Source organism: Onychostruthus taczanowskii, unplaced genomic scaffold (assembly GCF_017590055.1).
Source record: "Onychostruthus taczanowskii isolate IOZ18803 unplaced genomic scaffold, ASM1759005v1 scaffold10, whole genome shotgun sequence".
Classification (NCBI taxonomy): Eukaryota; Metazoa; Chordata; class Aves; order Passeriformes; family Passeridae; genus Onychostruthus; species Onychostruthus taczanowskii.
Genome location: NW_024496526.1, coordinates 9,268,333 through 9,287,831, shown reverse-complemented (window position 1 = coordinate 9,287,831; position 19,499 = coordinate 9,268,333). Strand labels below are relative to the sequence as shown.

At 47.1% G+C, this 19,499-nt stretch overlaps 1 protein-coding gene across 1 annotated transcript in view; it reads right to left on the bottom strand.

The window, feature by feature from the left end:
• Nucleotides 1–18,638: 18,638 nt before the first annotated feature.
• Nucleotides 18,639–19,499, bottom strand: part of C1QL2 (complement C1q like 2) — a 1,224-nt gene continuing 363 nt past the window's right edge. Inside the window, 2 exon segments of the mRNA XM_041408541.1 lie at nucleotides 18,639–18,818; nucleotides 19,223–19,499. The exon segment at nucleotides 19,223–19,499 is cut by the window's right edge and continues 135 nt beyond it. Of these exon segments, the coding sequence (XP_041264475.1) occupies nucleotides 18,639–18,818; nucleotides 19,223–19,499 (457 nt within the window).

Genomic DNA, 19,499 nt, shown 5'->3' with positions numbered 1-19,499 from the left:
GAATAATTCAATATTAAAGAGGTTACTATTAAAATTTATCTGAAAATGTAATGGACTGGGGGGAAGGGGAAGCACATGCACATCTCTTATTGAAGTTGAAAAGATGAGCTGCAGGGAAAAGATGCCTTAAAAGCATGAGCCAGGAGCCCCCATGGATGGGAAGAGCTGAGCTCTAACACACCACAGCCAATGTCCACATTCCATGTTCTCCCCACTAGAGTGATTCAAGCAAAAACTCCAGGGGTCTTGCAAGCAGGTGAGGGCTGCCTTTCCACCAGCCTTTGCTATCAGTGTTTTTCAGTCTTTAGGATCTTTAAGTACTTCACATGCTGCCACCACTTAGGGTGCACCCTGACTCTTGACCTCAACACTGCAGCTGCTCTTTCTATGAGGTAAAGGCTGAGGGGTCTGTAAGTGTGGGTGTCTCCAACAGACTGCTCATTAGCTAATTAACACAAATCACTGTGGATCTCTGCCCATGCAACTTTTGGCACTTTTCTCAGTGCCCCCTCTGAAGTTTGTTCCGCACGTTGCCTTACACACGGTGATGTTCCCCCTGGTTTACACACTTTTTCCTTTCTCCTTCCACTGGCCCACAGCTGGTCAAAACACAGAAAGGGAACGAGTATAAAACCATCCACTAAGGGACTTTCTCAAGGAGTTTTAGTCTGAGTCATTTTGGCTGGATGCTAATTCTTATGTAGTAAGGACCATACCTCTGCCAAGGACTCAGCAAACTCCTGGCACTGTAAGTAGTATTTTCCATCCCAAGGGCTTTCCATCCTTCCCACCGACTTCTGCCTGTGGAAGGCAGTGCAGGAATGAGATCTGAGATGGCCAAATGTCCTCTTGCAAACACAGTTCCTCTAGGACCAGCAGCAGGTCACTGTGGCTGTCTGCAAAGCACCTGGAGATGAAGCTCAGCAAACCACAGGCACTGCTGGGTTTGTCAGCAGTTACAGCCAGAGCCAGGCTGTTGCTGAGCACTTTCAAGCCACCTGGCTGGTGGGTCATCCTGGACCTTTCCTGATGGGACAGCCCTGTGGTCTCCTTTGGTGCCTCATCACAAGGTCACTCACAGTTCCAAAGGAGTGCTCCTTATCCTGGCTGTATCCACATGTGCAGAGCATGGCCTCTCCTCACACATGAGGACACAGCAGGCAGTTTGTGAAGTACATAGGAGCTACCTGCCCAACACTGCCCATCCCACGAGCCCTCATGCCCACCAGCCACCTCTGACCAACCCTCCTGTTGCCCCATGTTTAGTTTAACAATTCCAGTGCTCCTGATCGAAGCACAGCAAAAAGCTCTGGTGTCCCTGGTTTCAAACACAACTGACAGGTTGAATTAATATAAAATCACCCTTTCATCATAATTTTGGGCAAAAGATCCTCCAGCCAGGCTATTTATACCAAAGATATGCAGCACAGAACATGGCATGAGTCCTGTGGTGCTCCTCGCTCCCGGTGCTAATTGTTCGGGAAGTGTCATCAGGATCATCGCTCTGCTCATGTTGTGACTGACTTTGGGAAAATTCATTTAAAGGGAGCAGCTGGTAACAGTCCTGATCTTTCAGAGGCAGCAGCACTGTGCCTCACAGTGTGTTTCTGTCTTGTGTAAGGATGCAACAAGCAGTGGCATAGTCCCCATGCATGGGAGTGACCTTTTGCATCTTTAAAAAAAGAGTAAATATCTAAATTCTCACCTCTGTAGTGCAGGAGATGTCTAGAAATCCCCTCTCTACACTCTTCATGTGGCCATCAGCAAGGGGCACAGCAAACAGCCTCCAGCAAAGCTGCTGCTGTGGAAACTGCTGGCTGGGCGCTTTCACGATGCTGTAAGTGGGCTTTGGGCATTTTTGAATATTTTTCTTCTTCTTGATGTCACTTGAAATCAGATTTAAGCTGAAGTGAAAAAAAATAAGCCATTCATTGGAGTGGATTTTTTAAATTTACTGGTCTCATTGAACTTAAAACTTTCCTGTTTATTTAAAGCAGCTGAGGGGAAGGAAGGAAGAGTGGAAGGGTAAAATCAGACAACAAAGCTTCTGTTGTAAGTCTGGGTAGTGAGAGCTGCTGTCTATCACAGACAGGGACTCTTAAAAGCAGAAATGATATAACCACTGAGGCAACCAAAAACCAAGTGCCACTTTCCCTTTTTAAGATATTCAGGATACAGCCGTCTTCAAAATAGGGAAATAATATATGCATTAAGAAAAACCTGCAAATACAGGTGAGGAATAGGACACTGAAAAGAGGACAAACACCACAATCTAAGTCACTTTCTTTGTTACAAACCTGGGATAAACAAAGCTGTTTAATAAATATTGATATTGTTTGTACATCCTGCCCTTGGAAATGAATAGCAAAGTGAGGCTCTGGTCCCTTTCCCTCTCTGAAGAGACACTAAGCTCAAAACTGTGCATCTATATGCACCCCAAACTGGATTTTAGAGAAAGCTGGAAAACAGCTCCACAGCAACATTAAAATATCCAAACCAGCTTTTGGAAGTGTTTAGCTAACACCACCCTTTACTCATCTGTCTGTTTAATGCCTAGGAAAATCAAGCTTTCCCAGCACAGAATAGTCATGACAATGATTATGCTGGGACCAAGTGTTTTGGGACCAAGGAGTTATTGCAAGGTGGCTCTGAGGGTTCCCTTGGATAATCCCCTTGGGCAGGACAGGGCTATTCCAGTCAGGGTGCACTGCTCTAAAGGCAATCCCCTTGGGCAGGACAGGGCTATTCCAGTCAGGGTGCACTGCTCTATCTCTAAAGGTTCCTTGGTAGACCCAAAGCTGGTTCACTTTCTATCCCAAGCTGGTCTTTGCCTTCCTTGGGACATCTCTTACAAAGCTTTTCAAATAGGGTCTTTGCTTCCTGTTTCACTCTGCTACCACAGACCTGAGCATCCCTTCCCTCCCCTATCTCTCACCTCTGCCCTATGCAAAAGCTCATCCATTGTCACAGACTCAGCTTCCCTTCAAACCACTGCCCTGCCAAAAGAGCTCTGTGCCCCACAGCCAGCCCCACACACTGTCTCTAAAAAGAAACACAGTGACATTCCCACAGCAGTGTTTGGTCTTGCTTACTCCAGCTGAAGCTTTTTAAACATGTGTCACTGTGTTCTGTAAATATTGAAGCAAAGCTGCAAGGCAGGGAGGCACATCCCCTGCAGCCATAGAGCCGCAACGCATTGAGCTCACCAGAACACCCCACCTGGCATCCTAACAGTGTCCCTTAATTCACAACCCCCCAAGAACACAAAGAAACCACCACGGTGATGGCAGAAGCATAGTTAAACCACCTCCAGGCTCCTGTCCTGCTCCCATCAGGAGCCATCAAGCCAGTCCTAACTCTGGCCGGCATCTCCAGCACTGCCGCTGGGAGCTGAGGCTTTTTTCCCTCCTGTCTCCGCAGGCAAGGACAGTGCTCCCCCTGCACCAAGGGTACTGCTGCCACATCAGGCAGCTGACTGCTGGACAGATCCTGCATTTTCCCCATCCCACCTTCTGCAGAGTCCCTGCAGCAGAAAGCTGCAGAATAAGAGGCCAGGTGACTTCAGGAGGTGCCTCTTGTTCTGCAAGTTTCTATTGCAGGGCCTCTGCAGAAGACTGGAAGAGGAAAACACAATGATCCTACAGAGGAATTGCTCATTTCTTCAAGGCTGTAAAAATAATGAGCATTACCCTGCCAAAGCCTATTGTCCCAAACTCTGCGAGGTCCCAGCACCCTAGTAGTGCATAGGGGATGGGCACCAACAGGGGTGGTCTCCTGTTCCTTGATGGAGCAAAACGGCAGGCTTCAATATGTTTGGAAGAGGCTGCCAGAACTTCCACAAGGTGTTTAGCCATTTTGAGTCTTACCAGGAGCTTATAGTGCTGTAGGTAAACTTTTCTTTTCTCATTTTTGGCTTGAAATTGAATTCCAGGTCCTCATGCACATTCTCATCAGATACTCTCTCCTTCGAAATGCTCAAGGAGTTCCCTGTGATTAAGCTGGAGCAATTTAACAGCTTTGATAGGCTGGGCAGGAAGGCAGCTGCTCCTTCAACTGGAAGTTTCTTCTTCACACCTGATGGGTGGTAACCATGTGCAAATCCTGTCATTGCTGTAACAATTCAAAGCCTGGCTCCCACGGGCTCCAGTGGCTCAGCCTTGAGGAAATCACCTTCCTGGGGGTTCAAACTAACACATTTGCCTTTTCAATTCAATAGCCCCACTCGTGAGGGGTGATGGGACAGTGCTTTCTAGAACACTCTGGCTCAGTTTCTCACAATCACCAAGCCCTGACCTCATCAGGCAGTTGCACCTCAACCATCAGCTCCAGCATCCTCCAGCATCCTTGCCACGACAGTGAGAGCAGCTGCAGGCTGCAGGCTTTGGCTGCTCTTTGCCAAGTGCCACCCCCCTCAGGAGAGGAGCGTGGCTGGTGAATGAAGGTGCTCTGGACCACAGCCCCAGCTGCCCTCTGTCCCCCTGCCCTGGTGCAGGGAGAGCACGGGGTGAGTTACACCCACCAGGACACAAAGGAGAGCAGAAGGCACTCGCTTGAAACCCTCTGACATCCTTGCACAAGCACAACACACTTCTGGACCCACAGCCAATGCACCCTCAATGCTCATTGTGCAAACAGTGCTGGAAAGTGCATGCCACAGCTGTTTGTTTTCTCTGCCAGTCAGATGATGACATGATCCGCTAAAAACTATCTCCTAAATGTGCACGTCTCATTTAAACTACCTGGGGGTGTTTAATTATGGCTTAGCTCTAACACACACTGCTGCATCTTATTTTATATAAGTGCCTGGGTGAACCCCAAGGCTCTGTGCCCTCTCCTGCACTACACCACTGGGATTACACAGGGATGTACGTAAAGGATATTTACAGTGCCCTCTGCCTCCCCCTGCTCTCTCTAGAATAATGCAGTGCTTAGCATCATTTATTCTGTATATTTTTTATCATCACCTTATCAGCCTCTCTGGTGGTGGAGAGGTAATTTGCATTTAGCAGCTTCCCTTGAAGAGAAAGCAAAAATTAACATTCAGGTGTTCGTAGAACAAGAAGATAATATAACATTCTTTGCTCTCATACTGACCATGCATCATTCCTCCACAAGTTTTTGTCCACCAAGCTTTGGCAGAGGCAGCATGAAGATTTCCTCTGAGACAGCAGATGGGGGCAAAACCATTGAGCCCAGTGGGTGTGTGCACAAACCACTACACGAGCAAGCCTGGTGGGTGTCTGCATCAGCAGGTAATGCCTGATGCACTCTTCTTCCCCATCCCCATGTGTGTTCATCAGTGTTCCTCACACACAGAGTGTTGTGTGCTTTGCACTCTGATTTTTTGCAGGTCACACACCCTCACAGCTCTAATCTCTCCAGATTACACTGGTTTGCCTCAATTTTGATTTTTTTTTAATCTCTCTAATATTTGGGTGACATCAAGGATAAAATTACACCTGAGAAATGCCCTTGATTAAGTGTAACTGCTGAGTATAGGGGCAGGGTTTCTCTGGTTTAAAAAAGGTTTTAAAATCCTTCCAGGAATACTTTAAAAAGCCTTTACCTTGAGGGTTCCTATTAGCAGAAGTTTCCTCACTCTGCACCAAAATTTGAGAATCAGAAGGCTAAAAGAACCATGTCAAACCATTCTCTTTTTTCTGCCTCCTTTCTCCATGCAATGTGGAACAGGCTAATGTTGATTTGCATTAAAATCATTTTAACCAGCAGACCACACAGACCCCTTTTGAAGAAGGTGGGAGTTCTGCCAAGGTTTCACCCTCTCTGAAGGACAGCCTCTCTTCCTCACCCTCTGGCTGCATGGACTCCCACTGCCTGCACTGGCTAAAATAAAATTTTCCCATGGAGATCCCACCCCTGTGGCTGCTCCCAGGTGGCACAGACTGCACCAAAACATGCATAGTTGCAGTGTGGTTATTTGACACTGAAGACACTCTCACTTCTCCATTCCAGACCCATTTTTACTACAGAGGCACTGTAGTACTTGCAAAGACAGGGCTTGGCCACCTGCACCACGGCATGGACTGCAGCACAGGGGCCCAAAACACAGAGCAAAGTGACCTGTATTGCTCTCTGGGTCCATGCTTAGAGATTCCCTTTTCTCCATGGGAGCTGATAGGGGAGAGCATGAGAAAGGCGGGAAAGTCCCACTGGACTGAAGAAGGGACACAGCCCAGGAAGTGATAGACAGAGATAGGAGGTGATAGATAGATAGATAGATAGATAGATTAGATAGATAGAAAGAGGACCTGCTGTGCACAGCACAGATCACTCATCACTGCAGGACAGTGGTGTGGACACCAGCCTTGCACGTGGTTTGGGAATGGGATGAACTCATGGAGGAAACAATACCAAGTCACCACATCAGGCTCAGCAGGTCTGAGCCAGGTCCCAGCAAGATGAAACCAAGGAGCATTAGAAATACAACATTTAGCTTGTGGTCTGGGTGGTAGCAGTGAGCTGGGCACCCCTGCTCCAGCCACGTTTTCACAGGCACCAGAGCACAGAGGACAAAGTGTGCACTGGAGATGAGGAGATGAGTAATCCCACCAAAGGGTAATTTGTCTTCCTAGAGACACATATGGGTCGTGGTCTAGTTCAGTTATAGAGGTGGAAAGTCACAGAATCACACAACAGTCATGGCTGGAAGGGACCGCTGGAGGTTATCTTGTCCAACCTCCCTGCTCAGGCAGGGTCCTCTAAAACATTACTCAGGATGGTGTTCCAGCGGCCTTTGAATAAAGTCCAGTAACTCCATGAGTCACAAATAGCTCTACAGCCCTGCATGCTGCTATCACCAAAATAAATGCAGTCCCTGTGAGCCAGGAGCAAGGCAGGACACCACCCCGGAGAGAGGCTGGAGGAGGAACCCCCTCTGTTGGTCACAAAAAGCAGGCATGGCTGGAGACTGTTTTTACACCTGTACTCTTCTGGCATATTGCAAGCCAATCAGCCCTGAAGTACACTCCAAGCTGCACTGCTAATGCCAGATTTTAATCAGTGTTACTATTGGGCTGCACAGATGAGCTGCCCATGGGTCAGTCCAGCCTGCTGCTGGTGACTGCAAGTGACACCAGACCTGAGCAGGAAAATCTGCCCCACTCCTTCCCTGTGCCACATCTAACTGCATCTCTCTGTTGATCACTTTATTGACACAACTGGGAAGTTCACAAATCCAATCAAACAGTGAGGAAGAGCTAAATATTACAAAACTACCAGATAAGTAACAGAGAAGAAGAAAAATAAACTTTTATTTTCTTTTTAATTTAAGCCCAGAATCAATCTGGGAGGGATATTTAATAAATATATTAAGCAGATGTACGTATAGCTCTGCAGTACCTCCGCTGGCTTTATCTGACATGAATTTCTAATGCAATTGAATCTGATTTCACTTCCCAATGAGCTCACCTCAGTCACTGTCACACATCCCATGCTGCCCCACCGTGTGAGCAAGGCTCAGCCAAAGGCCAGAGCAGTGATGACTGATGGCACCACATCCTCCTGGACCACATCCTCCTGAACCACACCCTCCTGGACCACATCCTCCTGAACCACACCTTCCTGGACCACATCCTCCTGGACCACATCCTCCTGGACCACATCCTCCTGCACCGCACCCTCCTGCACCGCATCCTCCTGCACCGCATCCTCCTGCGGGAGGAGGGCAGGCTCAGTCCTGGGATCTGCCCCGCTCGGCTGCGAGGGATGCGGGGTCTGGGTCTGGCAGCTGCTGATGCATCACAGGAGTGGCTGTTTGTGACTCTCAATGAAGTGTGAGTCAGCACCGGCACTGTAAACCCTGTCCTGAGGAGGCTCAAACATAGCAGCTCTGGCCCGGGATGGAAACAAGGCTAGTCAGATCCTTGTGAATGAAGTCAAAGCAAACTAAGGCTGAGACTTGAAAAGCTTAAATGTTTTTACAGTGGGGTTTCTTTTTTCTTTTGAAAAAAAAAATATTATCATTGTTCCATTTGATAATCTGAGCTGATAGGAGGGAAAAACAAAAAACGTTCGCGAGCAGGATACCCAGACTATGCCATCCCCTCTCCTTTTACACCTCAAAGTTTTCTTTCAATGAGCATTATATTTTCCACATGTAGGATTGACACACCTGGAAGTGCATTAGGACTTGAAGAGGAGACCACAGAAAACACCAACAAAGCCAGAGATGCTGGACAAAGGGGCTACAGGAACAGGAAAATTAAGTGGCAAGGATACAGAGCTTTAAGATAAACCTCTGCAGTTTGAGATAAGCCTCTGCGGGTAACTCACACAGTTACCACTGGCAAGTTACATAGGAAAATACTCGAGGTTGTGATGGATGTTTTTAAACATATAATCTGCAGATTATATAGATTTTTTAAAAACCAGTAAAAACTTCAGAGGCATTCTCACTAGGTGTGGGATACTATGGTGAAAACACTGAGTGTTCAGTTCTGCTTGGGGTGGATGGAGCTGTGTGCTGGTGCATCAGGTACATAAACACAGCACTCCTGGAGCTCAGTGGTATTTCAGTTTCTCTTATTCATGAACTGCAAAGGCACCTGAGTGTTAGATGCCTGCTGATCAGCAGGGCCATATTTCCATCTTCTTACCACAGATGCAAAGCCAACACGCCCAGATGCAGAAACAATGTGCTCAGATTTGCAGAAGCTATGCCAAAGCAGCACCCAGTGTGGTGAGAACACCTTAGCACAGTCATTCAGTAGGACTTGGGGGGATCCTGGACATCATGAGCTCCAGCAGTCTGGAGCTATGATAACAGGGCTTATCTCGAGGAACTCGCTCCCTGCAAGAGTCCTTCCACCAGCATCACCTTGCCCACGTGCCATCACCCCATGTACCTCCACCTGCCCTTCCAAAATGGACCTAACAGAGATGGAGTCACTCTGGTGTGCAGAGAGAGTTGCTGGGGGCACAGGAACACACCAAACTTGATTTTACAAGGGCTCTATTACAGGCAGGCGGATGGGTGTATACATCTCTGCAGATCCACGGAGAAAGGAAGGGTGATGGAAAATCAATAGTGCATATGGTCTGAGGAGCCTGGCTGCTGTCCCCACCCCAACACAGCTGTGTTACAGCTAGATCTGATGGATGTCTGGTGCACCCTAAGAGTCCTACTGTGCCAGAGACCCACAGCCTTCCCAGGCAACCTGCTCCCATGCCCCACCATCCAAAAATTTCCCCTTCTGTTTGACCTCGCTACTACATCTCAAGGCCCTCATTCTTTCCTACCCAAAATTATCTCAATAACATGTTTCCCTTCCTCTCTTGTCCTTCAGGACCACCCCTTCTGACTTTCCAGCTCATGTCCATGCCATGGACTGCCTCCAGGTTAGAGGTAACTCGCATCTCTAATTCTCTCCTGGTATTTTTATATCTATTTCCTCTGTTTTGTCAGAGCCACTTTGAGGTTAATCCTTTTCTCTGCCTTTATGTCACCTGCAAATTTAACAGACAGGCCTTCTGCTTAATGAGCCCCAGCACTAACAATGGCACTGAGCAGAGCAGAGCACAGGACACACTTTGGCACTGTCCCACACAACACTGTTCCTCCTGGCAATATACCATCCATAATGGTCTCCTGGTACAACATTCAGCAGGCTTTGAATTCACTGTATTCAACCAAATCATATGATCAATATTTATAATATTCCCACAGTTGTTTTGAAAGTCATTTGCTACAATTGCAGGTAATTTTCTTATTTATGAAGAATAAAAGAGAGAAAGGAAGAAGATACATTCACATTTGTTAAATCCATGGTTTTCTCTGCATTACCTGATGCCAGCTCTGATGCCTGCCTAAGGAATTGCCACCCACAGAGAAGCCCTACAGGGAAACACATGAGAAATCACCAGGCCACTCTGCCCCTAGAAGATTGCCCTTGTATTTGTGCCTTGTAGAAAGGTCTGAGAACAGAAATGGACCTCATTTTGCAGACATTGGTTATTGCTCAGTCCTGTCCCAAATTCATTTTACTCCTCTCACCTTACTCCCTCCCACCACCAGTTTGTAAGAGCTAAGACAAATTTTTAAGTCATCTCTGCCATTGTCCATACTTCCATTTGACAGCACAATTAATGGATTTTTTTTAGGCCAGAGGGGAATGTTATATTCACCTTGTTTGACCTTCTCAAGCAATTCAGGGTCCCGTATTTCACTTGGAGATTTCCAGAAGTGAACCAAGTGATAAATACATACAGATACCTCAAAAAATCCCTGCCTACCTGACAAGTTTGCTTTTCTATTGCTTGGAGTAAGTAGTTTGAGAAATCTAGTATGAGGAGCAAGCTCCATTTTTCAATTTAAAGTCTGCTGAAGTGCAGAGGTTTCCGGTGGCTACAAGCTGGCATAAATTGATTCCCCAAGCATCTTTCTTCCATGAAACAAACTGCTTCCCATTTAAGACCCACACAGAAAGTAAAGCTTGGCAATCCTATTAGTCCACTAATAGAAAAGAAAAAGCAAAAGGACAGCTTGTGGTTAGGTAGGTAGTTAGTGCAATAACTCAGAAGAAAATTAGCTTGGACAAGCTATCAAGAATTCTGCTTTATTGTTGTGCCTGAAATCAAACATGCTGTCTTTGAAATCAGAGATAGCATCCTGTATATTGTTCATCTTCCATTCTCTAAAGCTGTCACGCAGCCTCTGCATACATGGGGATCAAATGCACCTACAATTGCTTCAGTTTTACCCTGACTGCCTCTTTTTCCTTTTTTTTTTTTTTTTTTTTGCCTTCAGAAGGATGGCAGTGGGAACAGGAAGAGCACATCTGAATTGCTGTTATCAGAAAACACCAACCACAAATTAATTCAACAACTGTGTATTTGATTTGTGCTGTTCTGAACTAAAAGCACATCCATACCATGCTCTGCTCCAGAGGCTGCACATATCAATACAGAGGTTTATTGATTATGCCAAGACCAAATCAAATAATTTCCTGAGAAATGAAAACAGCAACAGAAAAGATCACCACCACAAAACCTCTGCCCAAGATTAAGCTTAACCTGGCTCCTGCTTCACCAAAGCAAGGGGATGATGGGGATCAGACCAAGCCCATGAAGAATATCCACTCTATCAATCACACCCCTTTCCTTCAGCCCTTCCACCTTGAGAGCAGGGCTGCCACACACCTGGGGACGCAAAGAAGTCCCAGTGTAAGGAAAAACAGCAACAAAGCCTCATATAGGCAGCCCTCTCAATTAAATATTCTGAGATTAAGAGCCAATCATTCCTTACAGTGTCCTTCTGATTTTGCTGCTTTAGGGAAGGATGCTGAAAAATATTTGGGCAGAACTTATTCTGATGTTGCAAAAGGCAGTTCTAGGCAGAGAGTCACCGCAGGGTTCAGTGGTCAAGGACTCTTCTTCTGTCCTAGGATGCCAAAACAATGTTCCCCTGGAAGAGAGAAAGTGTTCCATCTCTCAGAAGCCTTCCTGTCCTGTCTCCCTTCTCATAGCTTTGAACAAACCTTGAGGAAAGATTATTTAGATTGCCCCATCAGATGCAAATTAAAGCTAAGGCAGCTTTTAAGAACTGCCTTGCTTTGATCCAAATACATATTTCCTTTACGATCTGTTTCTCTTTGCATCAGTTTCAGCCTTTTTTCAAGATCAGCTGGAACATCTTTCCCTTTTTTTCCACTGTAATTCTGAAAGCAATATAAAGTGCAAATAGCCCTTGAGAGACAGCGTATGCTCAGCAGAGACACATTTCTGTGCGCTCTTCCTGCCCCTTCCACTGACAGCCAAGCTTTTGGAAGAACCTGGTGGAGCACTGTGACTCACCCAGCCTATAACACTTTAACTGGGATCACAGCAGGATCCTTACTATGCACAGCAGTGTCTTTTGGATGTTTCACAGGGTAACACGTCAATATGTAATAACACTGCATCGTGAATTATGGAGTTGCTGGAATCAATGGGATTTTGCATATTAATTGCAAACACACCCAAAAAGACAAAGGAATTTATTGGCTTAATTAGTGTTTCAGCTCTAATAGTATTCAAGCTTCATTCTCACACAAATTGATAAATAGCAGCAGTGTTACTCCTCAAGGATGCTTTGCCTTTTGAGAGGGAAGGCTGAAGTTTACAATCTGAGCTCTCAGCTGCAGTGATGCCCTCAGCAGGGGCTTGGAGAAGCTGAGCTTCAAAGGTATTTGACACCTCTCTTTCCTCAGCAGGTTGCTAGACTTCAGCAAAAGGAGCTGTCCTACACAAATGTTTTTTTTCTGAAAAACATTTACATAGTGACACTTACTGGGCAGGACAAAAAAATGGACCTGAACCATTTCCACCTCTAGGGTACAAAAACTGAGATTCATCTTACATCCCCAAATGCTATTTAACCAGTTGCCACACTGGCAATCCAAGGGAAGAGACATGTAATGTACTTAGTCAGATTGATTCTGACTCCAGTGTGAAGAAAACTAAGTGTGAAAGGAATCATTTAAGTGTACCTGGAAGCAAACTTTGGCCCTTGGGCTCCCAAGCAGCACAGCCTCGTGAAAAATAAGGTACTAGAAGAACAGGAAGCAAATGTCAAGAATTCAATTGTATACCAAAACAAGACAGAGAGATCCACCTGGATGTGATCTCCATCACCCCCAGCATTCACATGCTGCAGCACAGCATGACTGACACAAATCTTCAGGAACAGCATTACAATAATGAGGGAAGAGCAAGACACCACCTGAAAAGCAGCTTCCTCCCCAAGGACTTAAAACATTTTCTGCATTATCATACCACCGAAATTGCACCTTAGAGCTAGGATATGACAAAGAATCATCATTCATAAAGCCTGTGCTCACATCTTCAACCAAGATATTCTCCTGGGCATTCCTGCCCCCCCATTCTCAGCAGCAGATCTCTCCTCTTTGGGATGGGGATCACAACACAACACTTAGGTGATAAGCAATTCGTTGACAAAGAGAAATGTCACCAAGAAAACATTTCAGCTGCATTCAAGACTGGGGCTGGATACTTATTTTTGTTTGTTTTTCTAGACATGATCTGGCAGCTGCGAGCAAAGCGGAGAGCCAGGATCATGTGAATGTGCCCTCGCTGGGAGGAGCACAGTCAAAGGCTGCAGGCAAGCCATGCTCTCTGTGTCACCGTGCTCACAGAGCACTGGAGGAAATAATCCTGCATTAATAGGGCAGCAGATCATAGAGATCAAGCAGGCCTTTTCTGTTTCTACCCTAGTTCGTGCCAAAAAAACCCAAAATGGGAGCAAATGCACATAGATGGATATGTCATAAGCCCCTGTGAAGAAAATCTACTCCCATTTATCAGGATATAGAGAGAGTTGTGCCACGCAACTGAATGGTTAATTCAGGCTATTTTATAATTGGAAGCACCCAATTTGTGGGCATTTGGGGCTTTTTCTGTAAGGAAACAGGATCGTCACTCATAGCTCCCTCTGAGTTTTGCTCTGCAAAACCTTGAGAGATCCTGCTGAGCACTCTGTGGCAGGGGCCAGGACACAACAGTGCCTTGGCACCCTTCAAATTTTCACCTGAAACCACCAGCTCTCAAAGCTTCAGCCTGAAATGCGAGGGGAAAGAAGGGGAATTCCAATGTGTGTTTGAGCCTAGAACACCAAGTTCTACCCCAGCCTCAGCCTGTCACCCAGGAGGGAATGCCCCTGCTCCCCTGGCTGATCCAGGGAAGAAGCCTTGCCCTTCACTGGCCTCTTTGTAACTTACCACTGAGGCAATTAACAAACTTGTCCTAAACAGAGAGGAACCAGGAGCTCAGCCCCTTTAGTCTTTAATGCCCCCACTGCAATGCCCCCACAACCTTCAAAAATGAAGCTCATTCAAGAGCAAGTGGGCTCAAGAAATAGTGAAGCATCTCCTGCACTGCTGCTGTGGCACCTGCTCTGTGACCAAGGGATTCACTTCTGAACTGGCAGGGGTTTGGTCTAGAGAAATGGGTCCCCATTTTCATGTTACCTGCAGTTATAAACAAGCTGAACCTCGTTCTGCCATTAAATGTGAAACCAGCTGAGTGCAGGCTCTCACCCAAAACTGACAGGGTGTGCACACAGTAACAATTTACCTCTCTTGTCTGTAATTAATCTTCCAGCTCTCTGCATCATGTAGGCTTTCACAGTAAAAAGGACCAAACCTCTTGCAGTCTCAAAGTCAGTGAAGATTCAGTTAGTCTTTATTTTATTCTGACAAGCTTCTTTATCCCAGAGACAATACTAAGACACACGATTTTACCAGGATTTTTTCTCAGAGTTCAGGCCAATCACAAAAAGAAAAAAAAAATACCATGTTACAAAAAAAAAAAAAAAAAAGATTTTAACACAGATTTGAAATAGATTTATATGCCATTTTGCCTCTATTGTCACAGACCCCTTAATATAATTAGTCTGTTGCATAAACAGAAAAAGAACACGAGTATCCACCAAAACCCATCATCCATACTTTTTGAGTTCACAAATTAAACCTGTCCAGGCACTGTGAGCCACTGAAGGAAGCAAGCAAAGAGATATAACAAGCTTTATATCACCAAGAAAAATGCCCAGAGTGAGTTTCAAAAGCAGCAAGACAAAGACCAATGCGTGGCTCAATGAATGTGTGTAAAGACAGGAGGTACAAAAAGCAACACTTTGCTTTTCTTACAGCAAAAGGGAAAGAGGAGAACCCAACACGGGACTGTTGCTGCTGCAGGACAGGGAGTTCACTGACCCAGGCCTGGCTCCACAAGGGAATGAGTGTCAAGGAGGAAATCTGCAAGCTGAGATCCTGGAAAACACACAGGCAGCAGACTTGGCACAGGACACCCGACACCAGCTGCTCTCACAGCATGGATTCCTCAACTCTGTACCCTGGCTGGAGAAAACTCAGCACCAGCAGCTCACCCTCTTCACCCTAGACAAAGCAGGATTTCCTCACCCACCTCCCTCGAGACTTGCCAGGAGTTTCCCAAACCACTGAAGGTCAAGACAGAAGAAAACAAGTGGCCAGCCACAAATCCACTCGCTTGCAGTAGAGCAGAGTAAGCTGAACAGCTTCCTCCAGGGAACAACCACAGACATGGGGTGGCTGGCAACTTGGCCAACAATCCCTCAGGGCTCTCAGCCGCATCCTCATTTCGTCTTTCATGATGTTTGTGTGCTTCAACATCTCCCTGCTCACCTCTCCCCAAGGGATCTCTTCCATAGACCGATCAGGCACAGGGTAAGGGTCAAAGTTTCACACTGGTAGCACAAAGATCAAGGATTTGCTGGTGCAGTATCTAAGTTACTTTGACAGCATGAACACCTGTCTTTTTTTTTAAGTTTTGTATTATGATTTTAATTTAAGCACATGGCTGGGCTCAGAAACAGAGAGCACCTTTTGTCTAAAACTCCAATGTTCCACTCCTTTCTGGGGGCTTTCCCTATTCACATCACACCTGATCCCAATTCTTAAAAGCACATTTGCTTAACTCATCAAGTAAATAACACCCCTGAGGGGTCAGACCTCCAGAGCAGATGCTGGCTAATGTTTGAGTTGCAGTATCATTTGGGAAAGCCAGTCCCAGAGGAAGCTGAAGCCAGCCCCTTGAGTACACTTTAATCCTCCTCTTCCCATCCAAACCAGGGGACCAGGGTACCCCCCTCACAAACAAGCCCTTCTCTTTGTGACATGAAACGTGCAGGACCAGCAGACCATTCCCAAGGGCAGGAGGACTCACTTGAAGCTCCAGTTGAAGCCCAGAGGGTTACAAGGCACCTCAGGCTGTTTGCTGGACTGTGTGTGACCCTGCTGTCACCCACAGCCACTGGCAGCACAGGGACCACCGTCCCCACAGGCAGCACTGCCTCTGCTTTTCTGGATAACTGCACCACTGAGCACTGAAGTTCTTCATCTCCCAATTGCTTTTCCCTGTGTTACTTCAGAAAAAAAACCAAAAAAAAAAAAACCAAAAACCACACAACCCACACAGTGAGCCACCACCAAGATGACTGGGACAGAGGAGCCTGTCCAAGCAGATGCTGGGTGAGAGCTATCAACCCCCCACAGAGGCAATCTGGGAAGACCCTGCAATGAGGAGAGGAAACAAAAAAGCCTGTGAGCAGCTGAGGGAGACGTTCATTCTATCGATTGTGTAAACTGTCAGTGGAGGGGCGATGAGCAATTTTTTTTTGTTTCTGTCCTGGGGAATAATCCAGCCTGATAATTAGTACATAAGAGATAAGTGGAAAATGAGACATCTAGCGAGGGTGGTTCAAGCCTCCTCATGACATTGATAATGTGCAGATACATAGATCACTGTCGGGGCAAACTGCCACTGTGAGCCTGTGTCTTCCCATTGCCTCATCAATCCATCATCCGCTTAGCTACTGACACCTTGGCAGGCACACACCACCAGCCCTGCATTTGAATTGAGAGGAGCAGGCTCCACCAGGGAATACAGATTTAAAAATCTAAGATTCAAATTTGTTTAAGTATTGTGAACAGCAATTCCCTTGCAAGGCATCTTCATTGCCCTTTTGCCAAGGGGGAACAGTTGGGTCTTTGTTAGAAGTACAAATTGCTTCTTAATGCAAAGGATAAAGCAGAGCCCAGGCACCTCCTTAGAATTCCTCCTGGCTCCTGCTAATGCTGCTGCATGTCAATTTTAATTTTTTGAAATTTAAACCAAGGGCTTTGTGTCTAAGCTCCATTTCATTGAAGGAGGGAGGAGGAATAGTCAAAAAGGATTACGGATCCGGTGGGAATTGAGGATCCATAGCAATTATACTTCATTTGGATGGTCTCAGACACTGGATTTAATCATATTCTAAATAGTACAAATCGACAAGACATAAGAGATTGATAAGTGTCTAACACGTGTACCTGGTTATGAACTCTGCTTCCCTCAGCAGGGGAGGTTTGAGGACAGGATGGAAGAATTGGTTTCTCCCTTTGACCCTCCCCTTCCAGCCAAGGAGAAGACAATACCCACTGAGGACTAGGTAGGAGACAGGAGTGACTCTAAGAACTTGGTCATCATGGGGCTGCCCCAAAGTGGGGCTGGAACAAGTCCCACTGAGTCCCAGAGTCCCACAAGTCTGACTGTGGCTCCTCCTGCAACATCAGGGCAGGGGCAAAGCTCCCGAGCTGGTCTGAAACAGGCAGAGCTGTTCCAGACCAACTCCTGTCTCTATTGTTTGTGAAACTGCACTAACACTGGGGAGGGCAGAGAGCTGATAGGGAAGCAAGACTTTCAGGAGGGAAAAATGAAATGACAAGACAGCAAAATCAAAGTAAGTGCTTTTGTAAATCAATTTAGCTCTTTTAGCTTCAGCAGAGCAATCCCAATTTACCCAAACTGAGGAGGTTACCTGCTGGGGTGATGATGACAAATGCACCTCCTCCACCAAAGGCTCAGAACCACATGCACTACTGATGCATACCAGTGCACTACACCGGTGCATTTTGAAAAAAGACTGAGGGTGACTGGGATTGACAGAGGACCATCAGGAGAAAACCCTTCTAAGTGGTCTGAATCCATCAGTCTTGAGCAAGTTTTCTCATCCAGCCCTTCTCAGGCACTGTGCAGACCCATCTTCAGTCAGGTGTGGTTTCCAACCCATACACACACTGCAAGTGCAAGGGTTTAGACAAACTCCCCTGCAGCCTTCTTAACATTTGTCAAGCATGTTACAGAAACATGGCATTCCATAATCACTGATTAAACTGCTTTTTCTGTACTTCACTAACCTCTGGATCAGGTTTTAACCCAGTAAATCTGTTTAGGAGATTCGCTCCACACCCCCACTTTCACCTCTTGATAACTCTGTGCCTTCTTTTCACAAAACTGCATAACAGTGAAGCTTTTTTCCTTCTCTCTACTTCTTCCCAGCCCCCTTGAACCATAGTCAAGACCTAGGCAAGGACCCCATCCTAACTTTAAATATGACTATAGACCTAAGGGACCCCCTCCTTTACTCCCCACCCTCCTGTGGCACCACCACAGTGCTGCTTTGTAGCACTGGAAGAGACAGAAAGCAAGAAGGCATTGTCTAAAAACATAATTTAATGTGGTATTTGGGTGGCTGTAGTCAATGACCAAATTCTTTTGCAGACAGAAACAGGTTTGACGTTAATGACACCATCATTCACACGAGCATTGCATTGCACAGAAAGAAAAGTTTACACTTGACCCCATACAAAGCAGCAGAGGAAAAAACAGTTATGATCCAGTCCCGCTTCGTGAATAGTCGATCTGAAAATTCATCATCGTCATTAATACTTATTGATGAAAAAATGTGACCTGTTCAAATTCCGTGTGTGACACAGTCCAAACTCTGGGCTCTTTTAAACCCTCCTGGAACCATTCAGAGTTTCAAGCTGCCAAGTTCCTCATGTGACACACGAAACACTCAGGCAGACAAAGGGAGAGTGGGGGTGAGAAGAAACGGGGGAGAGTAAGGAAGGGGTTCACTTTGTTTCATTTCTATTTCGTTTCCACAAGGGTGAAAATAAAAACATACAAACTGATAATGAAGCTAAAATGACCTGCGGAGACAGTGGACACCAGCAGGAACAGCAGCACGATGGGGTAATGGAATTGCCAAACAGCCCCATGTGCATCAGTGGCGGGGCCAGTTGTGTCGTGTCACTTGTGTGTTAATCAGGGTATAAAAGAAAGCCAGAGAAAGTGCTGTACTTATTGTTGTTGCCTCCGTGTGCTTTGCCTCCATCCAGCTTGACATACACTTCGTCGCCGGAGTCCAGGTGCAGCACCACGCTGTTGCTGGCATAGTCGTAGTTCTGGTCTGCGTCTTGGGCGATGGCACTGGCCCGCACCTGCCAACACAGCCGCTGGGCACATCAGCCCCCCGTCCCTCTTGCCCAGCACCTCTGTTAGCCCTCCGAGTCACTCTTCCGCACCCCCCCAACAGTCCCCCAGCCCCTCTTTCTCAGCCCCTCCATCAATGCCCCGAGTCCCACTTTCCCAACCCCTGCACTACCCTGCGTCCTCCCTCCCGCCTCTGTCCTCGCTTCTCCTCCCCAGCCCGGCAGAAAAGTTTGCAAGCCGGGAGTTCGGAATTCGCCGCGGCTCTAGAGGTGCACCCCCCGCCCCGACGGCGCGAAGGATGCTCCCGCTGGCTCTTTTCCCGGGAGCGGCGCCCGCGGGACGGGGACGCTGGGAGGGGGACGACCGGGCGACCCCGGGCGGGGAGGACGCGCGGGGGAGCGGCGGAACCCACCTGGCCGTTCTTGCAGAGGTCGGCCCACATGCTGGTGCCGTCGCCGCCGCGCATGAGGATGTGGTAGGTGAAGAAGTAGATGCCGCGCACCTGGCAGGTGAACTTGCCGCTGGCCGGGTCGTAGTGGTTGCCCAGGTTGGTCACCACGTCGTCGAACTTGAGGACCTCATAGCCCTCGTGGGGGCTCTTGAGCCCCACGTAGAAGGCGATGCGCGGCCCGCTGAAGGCGGCGCTCAGCCCGCCCGCCGCCTCGCCGCCCGCCGCCGCCCCGCCGCCG